The sequence below is a fragment of the Impatiens glandulifera genome, chromosome 1 (genome assembly GCF_907164915.1).
Source record: "Impatiens glandulifera chromosome 1, dImpGla2.1, whole genome shotgun sequence".
NCBI lineage: Eukaryota > Viridiplantae > Streptophyta > Magnoliopsida > Ericales > Balsaminaceae > Impatiens > Impatiens glandulifera.
Genome location: NC_061862.1, coordinates 36,388,480 through 36,399,624, shown reverse-complemented (window position 1 = coordinate 36,399,624; position 11,145 = coordinate 36,388,480). Strand labels below are relative to the sequence as shown.

The 11,145-nt window shown below is 31.6% G+C and overlaps 1 protein-coding gene across 1 annotated transcript; it reads left to right on the top strand.

Annotated features, from left to right (window-relative positions):
* The first annotated feature begins 6,114 nt into the window (after positions 1-6,114).
* On the top strand, positions 6,115-7,182 carry LOC124924645 (F-box only protein 6-like). Its single transcript, XM_047464659.1, has one exon. It carries the CDS (start codon positions 6,115-6,117, stop codon positions 7,180-7,182), a length of 1,068 nt encoding a protein of 355 aa, XP_047320615.1.
* Positions 7,183-11,145: the final 3,963 nt, after the last annotated feature.

Sequence of the window (11,145 nt, the reverse complement as noted above, 5' to 3'; positions counted from 1 at the left end):
AGTATAAGTATTCCCTGAATGTGACTGAACACTTGCCCATAATTTCTTACTTTTCTTTGTTTTAAGATAAGTGACGACTTTTCAAAATTGGAAATGACTAGTATCTTAAAACATTTTATTCGGATTATAGAGAAGTGTGCAAAAATACAAATCGGTTCCTCTACATATGTCAATTAGAGCGAACTTAAAATTGATGATCTATGTAATTGTAATATTGAACTTATCTTTTATTTCTTTCTTTTTTTTAACACTTTTAAGTGAAAGTCTTTTATCTTCTTTAAATTAAAATAATTATCTGTTCAGCCTTTCTATCTATGGGTGTAATTAATTTAATTGAAAAAGAGATCATTGTTAGCAAATTTGTCTAAAATAACATCAAACACACTCTAATTCCATATGAAATATTAAGTGGTGTTTATATTTTATTTACTAAGTAAAATGTGACATGTAATATATATAATATAGGTACCTTTCATTAAATACAGTAATTTTGATTGTTATGGTTAATAACAATTATATAAATATATGTCATACTTAAATACCTACATAAATTATTATATTTGAAAAGATTGTGATATTTGTTGTATTAGAAAAAATAGTTTTACGAGGAAAAAATGGAAGAATATGAAAATGTAAATGATCACTTTGGGTATTATTTAGGATTGGAAATTTTTATTAAAAATAGTGATTAAGTGACGAAAGCTAATTAGACAAAAATGAGTTAATAAATGTGAGTGCAATTTGGTTTAGACCCTTTGTTTTATATTTTTTAATTTGAATTTAAAATTTGAAGAAAGACAGTAGAGAGAGAAATGGCGGAGCGTAGCGTATATATATCGCTAGCCATGCTGATTGCTTAGACTGTTTATCAAACGAAGGTCAGGAAAATCATCCTCTGAATTTCTTCATCTTCAACCTCATAGCCAGCTAGCTGCTTCATCCGCCGCCGCCACTGTACGTTATGTCATTTTTCATACATGTTTGCTTTCGTTGTTCAAATCGTGGTTTATGTTTAGTAAATTCTCAAATTTGAATCTCACCAGGTCTCCTCCTGATCGTCCCTTGATCGTCATTTCATTCGATTCCTCTTATTATCTTCTTCTCCATTCTTCGCCGATTCCATCGCCACTGTGTGATAGGTAGGTAATCTTTCCTATGCTTGTTCATATCTGTTAAATTTGGCTGTCCAAATCTAGGATTATAATCTCATATCTATATATACTTGTTCGTATCTGTTTGCTTTGGCTGTTGAGGATTGTAATGTAATCTAATATGATACTTTTTCCTATGCTTGTTCATATCTGTTTGCTTTGGCTGTCCAAATAGTTGGTTTTAATCTTATAATCTCCATACTTTTACCTATGCTTGTTCAATCCACAAATTTTAATTTCATCTCCAACATTTCATACTAACTAGGTTTCATGATGTCCCTTTTCACTGATTATCGCTGCTCGTCATTTATATCTCTTTGATGGATAATTTATGATAAATCGATCTTGCATCCGGTAAGATATGATAGGGTTTAGAAAGCCAACATGTTTGGGTTATTCAATAAAACTCGGAAATCTAATTCTGGTTGGATATTGAGTAGAGTAAATCTTATGAGTTTCCAATTCTCCAAGTATGTATTTGAAAAGACCTGCACTGGCTTATGAGAGTAAAATAGTAATCAAAAGCCTTTTCAGTTTTCAAACTCATAATAATATTAATAAAAATCTCTTCTTCTAGCCTAGCGACAACAATAGATAGATATCCCCTGCCTCCTTGAGAGGTCATATATTCGAATCTGTCAAACAGCAAGTTCTGCGCCTAGTTATTTGCGTGATATATATATGCTTAACCCTCTTGTGGCCACATTTTTTTTAACTCCACCAAGATAGACCAATGGTAAGAGTCGACTTAAGATAACAAAATGTCACGGGTTCGATTTTATCTGAAAATGTTTTGAGTTTAAAACACCCCCACAACTATGCCTCCCTCCCCGCTTAAACTTAAAACGCTTCCAGATGGAATCGATCCCGTGACCTTTTGGTCTCTTAAGCCGACTCTTACCACTGGTTTTCCTTGGTGGGTTCTAAAAAGTGGTCACATACAAACTAACAATTAATATTTTTATGTTTGCATTACTTTAACAAACAAAGTTGGTTTGGATGAGCATTTTTCAAAGCCTTGTTCTATGAAGTAAACTTCAATTCTGATGAACCAAGTCCTTGGAGCTTGTTTTAATCCATACAAATCTTTTTCCTAGTTTATCAACTTTGTCCTCCTCCCCCTTTTTCTCAAATCCCTTGGGCTGGTCAATAAATACTTCCTCAAGTAGTTTTGCATGAAGAAATGCACTGTTCACGTAAATTTGATAGAGATTCCACCTTTATTGAGTCGTTATTGCAATGATCAAACAAATAGTATCCCATCGAGCTAAATGAGCAAATATTTCGTTATAGTCAATGCACTGTTTTTTAGCGTACCCTTTAACAACTAGTCTGTTCTTATGTTTATCAACTTCTTCATGCTCATTGAATTTAGTTTTAAAAACCCACTTCACTCCTATCTTTTTTGCTCCAATTGGAAACTTCACTAACTTTCATGTATTATTTCAATATTTTTGGTTCATTATTTTTTTACCACTTGCCATTGAGTGCAACTTCTTCATACTTGACTGGATCAAGGGTAACAAGTAAAGCCACGTCACTCTATCCCTCTTCCTCTGATAAGTCTTCATCAAATACATAGTCTTTGTGTCATTTAGGGGCCCTTCTAATTCTTCCCGAATGGACAATAAGTTTAGTAGGTCTGATTACTATTGTTCCTTGAGAGGAGTTAAAAATAGTAGGTTGATTTGTTGTTATTTCTTCATAAGATGAGCTGGAAAACTCAGCTTCTCTTCATTTTTTACCACATATTTTTCTTCTAATTCACTTTCTTTTTTAATCACACCACTTTTCTAAACTCATCCATTATAAACTTCAGGCATTTCTTTATTCCAATCCCACCATTTTCTTTCTTCGAATATCACATATTTGCTCACAATAACCTTTCTTAATATTGGATCATAGAGTTTATATGCCTTAGATTCTCTACCAATGCCAAGAAATATGCAAATATGACTCTTGTCATCAAGTTTATGTCTTTTTTGTATAGTACCTAATATGTGAGCTATGCACACAAAAACTTTCAAATGACTTACAAATGATTTTATGTTGCTTCATACTTCTTCCGTAGTTAGTTTCTGTACAGCAGAAGTGTTACTTCTGTTCATTAGGTATATACACCTGTCAGTTGCTTCAGCCTAAAACTCTTTAAACATTTCTCTACTAGTCAACATGGTCCTTATAGAGTTAATGACAGTCCTGTTTTTTCTTTCTGCAACTACATTTCGCTAAGGAGTGAATTTTGCAGTCAATTGCCTCTTCATTCCTCTCTCCTCACGAAACTGGTTAAACTCCTTGGAGGTAAATTTCCCATCTTTATCGATATGAATGCAAGTTAGTGGTAATACACACTTATTTTCAACCATTAGCTTGAAGTTCTTAAATTTCTCTAACACATCAGATTTTTCACATATTAAAATATGCCCATATTTTTCTACTATAATCATCAATAAAAGTTAGTAAGTACATTTCTCTCTATTAGAGACTGCAGTGATAGGACCACAAAGGTCTGAGTGAATTAATTGCAGCTTCCTTGTGGCTCTCCAATTACTTTTCTTTAATTGTTTCTTTTTTTTGTTGCTTTCCAATCAGGTAGTGTATGCAAGTGTCTTCAAGATTAGTGATTAAGAGTAGTCCTTCTACCATCTTTTGAGAATACATCTTTTTATAAACTCTGATAATTAAGATGTCCCATTATACAACGTCTTAACAGATATTCCTCATCAGAAACAACTTGAACAACTTGAAGACATGTAGGTGTCGAGGTTGTTTTTTCTATTCTTTTGGTTTATCTTCGATTGTCATCTTCTCAGTATTGTTCTTAAAGAGTCTATTTGAACTCATATTTGTGGTCATTATTAATCCCCTTCTCGGATGATAGATTTTGCATTCATCGTCTAGCATAAGAACCCTATACATTTTTGTTATAGCTCACCCATACTTAAGAGGTTACATTTCAGTTCTAGAGCATAGTAAACATCTTCAATTTGTTTAACGCCATCTACTTTAATTTGAATGCTTCCTTTTCCGAATACAACAATTTTTATTTCATTTTTCCCATTTTAACAAATGATTGAACTTGGTATCCAAATGTGTGAACCAATGTAGTCCCCACACATGTGATTTGAGCAGCCTGAGACTAGAAACCATTAATTACTCTTGAACTTTGCTTGTACTTTTGATGGAGCTGCGGTTGTAACCTCTGATTCAACATTAACCATATGTAGGACTTCTTATTCTTCATCCTCTGCAACATAATTGGCTTAGTCCCACTCGGATATTCAATTTGAAAATGTCCCAACTTTTTGCATTTGAAACATTTAATACATGACTTGTCAAATTCCCTTCCTCTTCCTCTATTCATCCCTCTGTCTCCGCCTCTTCCTCGTCCATTAACAGAAACAGACATTCTCAAGGCTTGATCTTCTTCCTTTTCGATGGGCTTGAATTTATGCCTTTGTACAACCAATGAGCTTTGTAGTTCATTGATTGACATGGTTTTGACATCCCTAGCCTCTTTTATTGCAACCACAACGTAAGTAAACTTTTCAGTCAATGTTCTCAAGATTTTTTTTCTATGATAATGGTGTCCGACATTTTTCTGGTTTGCTACAACTGTAATCCTCGCGAAATACTACTAGATCGTTTCACTCTTTTCATCTTCAGGATTTCAAATTCACGTCTTAGAGTGTTGAGCAGAGATCTCTTGAACCTCTCGTTGCCCCCAAATTTTCTTTTAAGAGACTCTCAAACAATCTTAGTTAAACTGCGGTTTAAGATTTATTCAAAAGTAACTTTGTCGATTGCTAGGTAGAGCAAGTATTTCACTTTGCAATCTGTGTTCTTTATTTCTTTAATTTGAGTTTTGCTAAGACGGACTGCCTTTGCTTGTTCTTCAACATTTTTTAGATTAGATGCCACATCCCTTTTTCCCTAAGCAAATTTTCCATCAATTCATTCCAGTGGTCATAGTGCTAATCAGTGAAGGTGGGTAACCTTGCGAGGTTGCTATCGTTTTTCTTGTCCATCTTTGTGAATCGAATGCGTCTTACTTCTCAAACTCTCGGTTGATTATAATTGAATCTGGCTCTGATACCAATTGTAAATAGTAATCAAAAGCCTTTTCAAACTCATAATAATATTATTAAAAAATGTAGGTCTTAAATAGTACAACAAATAACTATTGTCCTACAAAATAGTAAACACTAACGCTAACTCACTACTAAATAAACTACTAAACACTAAACCACTATTAAATAAACTTTCAATTACTAACCCACTCATTAGAACAAGTTAAAAGTAGCATCAACTTAGTCTAACCAACTAATTATAAAAACAACCAACATTTTATTAAACATATTTAAATGATGATGGTTGATGATTGTTATATAGGTGTTATTCAACTACTAAAGACATGGATATATCGGAACATTATCTATTTGGTATTAATTTGCAAAGATCTGCACTGTCATGATGAAAGGAAAGATCCTTTAATAAGTGATTCCAAACCCATTATTTTGGTTGATGCAAAATGGAAGCATCCAGAGTGTAATTCTTTTATCATAATATCTAGTCTTAATCATATATCGATCGTGTTCTTATTTGAAAACATAATTTAGGTTATTTGTTTATCATATTCTTTTCCTAGTTGCTCCAATAGTATTGTAATGTTAGATATATTTGTTTAGAGTAAAATTAGAACTAGAATTAAGTGGTTCAATTTCAGTTCTCATATTTGTTTATAAAAAGAAATTAGAATTATAAATCTCATAAAATTAAAATCATACGTTATTTTTTGAGGTTGAATCATATATTTTTTTACATTATCAAATTTTGACTCCTTTTATCTTTTAAAATATTGTAGGTATTAAGCTTCACGTCGAAGAGTATTAACCTGAAAATGATTGAATCCGATGAAACTTCTCATAGTAGAAATAAGTTTACTTTGTGTTCGTCTATTGAAATGTCACCTAAGATATGGGGAAAATTCCCAGAAGACCTCTTTGAAGTGGTTGGGGCGAGACTCCCAGTGGCTACCTTCTTTCGTTTTCTTTCGGTTAATAGAAAATGGAACTCCATATTGACTTCCCATACCTTTCGAGACCGATATGATAAAATTCCCATCACCCAACCATGGTTATACGTTGTCACCCACAAAAACGCAGCCATGTACGATCCCTCTTCAAATAAATGGTACCATTTAAAAAATCATTATTTCCAAGAGAAGTTGGCTATTGTCCCTGTTGCTTCTGTTGGCGGTATTGTTTGTTTTGTCAATCTTCTTCAAACACGTTTCTTCGTGGGTAACCCGCTTACTCAGACACTCAAGGAGCTTCCTGCTAGGTCAAAAATTAATTGGCCTATAGCAGTCGTTGGAATGTGGATGTATGGAAAATCTATAGTCGAGGGCTACAAGATCATTTGCATCAATGGGGAGTTGGGCCAATACATAATTTTTGACTCTATCAAGAATACATGGTATGAATCAGGAGTCATGCCGGCGATTAGAATGTTGCCGTTGTATTTGAGCTTTCTCCCGCAGGCTATCTCTATAGACGATTGTCTTTACTTCACGTGTTCGAATCCAGAAGGTATAATCTCCTACAATATGTTGTCGGGAGTTTGGAATCATTTTTTAGTCCCGAATCCTTGTGTTTTGATTGCTAACCGATTTCTCGTGGAATGTGGGGGGCGGATCATGCTCGTTGGTTTGATGGAAAGTGAAATAGAATCATGTGTTTCTGTTCGCATTTGGGAGTTACAAAAAATGACGTTACTATGGAAAGAGTTCGACAGGATGCCAAGTGAGTGGTGCTTGGGATTGAACCGGAAGAACACTATCCACATGATTATGATTTGTATAGGTAACAAAGACATGATCATGTTGTCATTTGTATCTGAAAAAATGAACAAGTTTGTTACTTATGATGTTTTGAAGAAAGAATGGTTGCAAGTTTCGGGGTCTATAAGGACGCGTCAAAGGTTAGAACATGGAATCACATTTTATCCTTGCATTACAGCAACAGTTTAAATTAGTATTAATAACTTTTATTTTATTGATATTTGGATTTTTTTTTCTTTTCTTCTTCTCTTGCTAAACTTAATATTATTAAGAACTTTTATTTTATTGATGAATGAATTTTATTGTTTCTTATTCTAAACAATATTAAATTGCCTATAATAGAATACAGGTATATATATATATATATATAAGCAAGGGTTTTCATTACAAGTATTACAAAATTATTTTATATTTATCTAAATATATATATATATATATATATATATATATAAAGTAATTTAATTTATTTTAAGTACAAATATAAACAAAGTGATTTTAATAAAAGGAAAAATCAAATTTTATATTTAATATGTATAAATTATAAACAAATTTTAAATATGTTATTAATTTATTTTATGTGTTAATATAAATAAAATTTTTTATATATTAAAACAAAAAATTATGTAATTTTATATCTAGTTAATTATATTATAAAGTAAATTTTGTATTAATGAATTTATTTATATTTAATAAATAAATCTACATTTATTTATAATTTAAAATTTTCTATTTATGTATTTTTATACCTTTTTCTCACATTCTTTTTCTTGATAGGGATACATAAATTTAATTTTTATTTAATTTTAAGTTTATTTAATTAAAATATATATTAATTATACTATTAAAAAGAAATGCTATAAAATTTATATTTAAATAAATAAGCTTACATTAATAAATAAAATAAGAGTATTAACAATAAAATCATAACAAACATAATATTTTCAATTATTTAAAAACAAAATAAAATTATATTTAAAATAAATATGTGATAATAAAGAAAATATTATTATTATAATGTTATTAATATTATGTCATACCAAATTTCAATTAATTAAAAAATTATTAAAATAATTAATTATTTATTTTTATTTATTAATTTCATAATAATAGAAATTGTAAAAGCTCGGAAATGTGTTGACATAGCGTGCAAGTGATGTGGACACAATTTTATTTTTAAAATAATTAATTAAAATTAATTTTAAGTTAACTCATAATTGAAATCTCATAATTTAGTCTTCTATTGAATCTCATAAGGAGGTGGGAAACTAGATTTGATAAAAGAATTCTTTTTTAAATAATTTTAAGAAATTAATTTTAAACAGTTAACCTTTTAAACTCATACTAAATTTAAAAATCAAAAAATATTTTACGTATATAAACTTAATTTCAAGTATTCTTTTTAGTTCGATATTTGGTGTCACTTCTTATTTATTTCGTGCCCATTAAAAATAGTTTTTACTTCACAAAATTTTTACTATTTAAAAATTGAATTCTTATATTTTATTTATCTAAATTATTTTTATAAATACATGCATCTAAGTTTAATATTTTAATTTTTTAAATATTAATTAAATGTCGGTATATGCGATTGATTTAGAAAATGTGGGGATGGTACTTGAAAATGTCAATTAAAAAAAAAGTTCAATTTCAGAAATAAATCCAAAAGAGACAATAATAAAATATATATTTTAAAGGCGTTTTTAATTTTTCAATTTTTTTAAAAATAGCTTAGAGCCTTTAAATATTGAAAGACATTTAAAATCAAAAATTGAAGATAAATTTGCCATAGGACGACTAGAACGACCACTAGGGAACAGTCGGTTAAAAGAGTGTGGTTTGGGGCGCTGTGGACACGGCATGGACTGGGGTCAAATGGTTTGGTCGTTGATCAACACTGAGCGAGAGGTGCACAGGTGGACTAGGGGCGTGGATGACTCGGACGTTGAGTCCGGGTTTTGGCTGAGTTGACTCACGATTTTACCTTTCGAGTTATCACCAAAAGTGATATTTGGTCTAGTACACTTTGATATGCATGTTAGTAGCCGACTGTTGTCTGTCATATGTCTAGAGCTGCCGCTGTCCAGATACCTTACTGAATCTTTCAAGTTGTTGTCCTGTATTATCTTCACATAAACATTGACACCTTTGGTACCCATTTTTATTTGGGTCCATGGTTAATTATTCCCTTAGGGATCCATACTTGAGTTATTTTTATGATCTTCCATTTTGTGTTTATAATAATGTGTGTATGTTTTAGACTTGACAGATATTTTTCTTCCTATTGATGATCCGTTAATTTTAGAAAATGATTTTTGATGAAACATTCCTGACTTTCTGTCAGGTTTGTGCTTACCAGACCAAGTGGCTGCCCTATTTTTGGGCTTAAGCCAACTTGACTTTTGATTAGTTGGCTTAACATATTTAATTTCATCTTTAAGAGTCAAATTGTTACAGTTTTGATTAGTTCGAATGTCAATTAAATTTCTATTGACGAAACTTATGAAATTAAGTTTGTCTTTTATTGGGTTCAACTTGTTGCAGGACTTAGTTGGATTTCCCCCAACAAATCATAGACCGGATTTGCATCTAGAAGGCCTTTGTTGTTCATGCAATTGCTTGAGAGCATTTCCAGATTTTGTCCATGAACAAACTACATAGTTTAATCTTTAATTTTCAACAGATTAACTATGAACTATTTTATTGAACTTCTCATTCTCAGCTGATAGCTCATTCATTTTGTTTTTCAAAATTTTTGGTTCATTATTTTGAGATAAGAAACTTGTATTGTTAGATTTGTTTTATAAATTTATTTTGTTAAAAAGATCTAACAGTTTCTTGTACTCAATTACCATGTCATTGTGTGCTGTAATTAGATAATTTCTTGTGAATTCATCAAAGGTGAAATCAAATACCTCGTTGTCATCTGCCATGAAACATTTGACAATTTCTTCCTCACTTTCACTTAAGGAATTTTCATCGGAATCACTTTCAACCCATTTTCTCTTGCTTTCCTCAGCATATAAAGCCTTTTGTTCCTTCTTATTCTTGAAAGATCTACGATCCTCCTTATACTTCCTCTCGAATGGCTTCTTGTCATTCCTTCTGGATTTCCTGTAGTCAGCTTTGAAGTGACCTGGCTAGTCACTGTTAAAACATTTTAAATTAGCATTAGACTCATTTTATAATTATTTCTGTTAAGATTAGAGTTAGAATGATTCTTCCTCGTGAATTTGACAAACTTTTTGACAAATAATGATATCGCGTCGTTGTTGATATGTTCAGTAGACTTGGAAAATGTTGAAGTAGGTGGTTCTTCAGCAATCACTAATGATTGTGTTGTGATGGAGGTGGACTCCTCCTCCTCATTCCTTGTGTTTATCTCAAACTCATAGGCCTTCAGATCGGTAAAAAGATCATGCAACTCGACCTTGTTGAGGTTATTAGATTCCCTCATAGCCATCGTTTTGATATCTCATTCTTTGGGCAAACCTATCATAGTTTTGATAACAACTTCCCTGTTGCGATATACCTTTCCCAAGGTTGAGAGTTCGATGACTATGTTACTGAATCTTTCGTCGAACTTAGTCATAGTCTCACCCGGACGCATTCTGATGCTATCGAACTTTTGTGTGGAAACCATCAATTTGTTTTCTTTTGTTTGATTGTTGCCTTCACAAAGTTGAGTCAGCTTCTCCCATATCTCTTTGGTAGTGGAACATGATTTGATCTTGTTGAACATGTTCTTATCCAAAGTTTTGTAGAGAATGTATTTGGCCACGTTGTCGAGTTTGGCCTTCCTCTTGTCTTTAGTAGTCCACTCGTATCTTGGATTCTCCTTCATCTCAAGAGCACCCTCAATTTTATTTGTGGTTGTAGTTACTTTTAGTATCTTCATGGGACCATCTATGATGACATACCACATACCATCATCTTGTGTCACCAAATGTGCTTGCATTCTGATCTTCCAGTCATCATAGTCTTCCTTTAAGAACATTGGAATCTTGTTTATGTAAGACATGATTCAGATATCTGTAGTAACTTAAGAATATAAAATCTTGTTCTTTTACCACTTTTTAGGATCGAAGGGGGGTTTAATATTGTTGTTCTATTTTTCACTTAAATGCGATTTTAATCATGTTAAGGACAATAAAT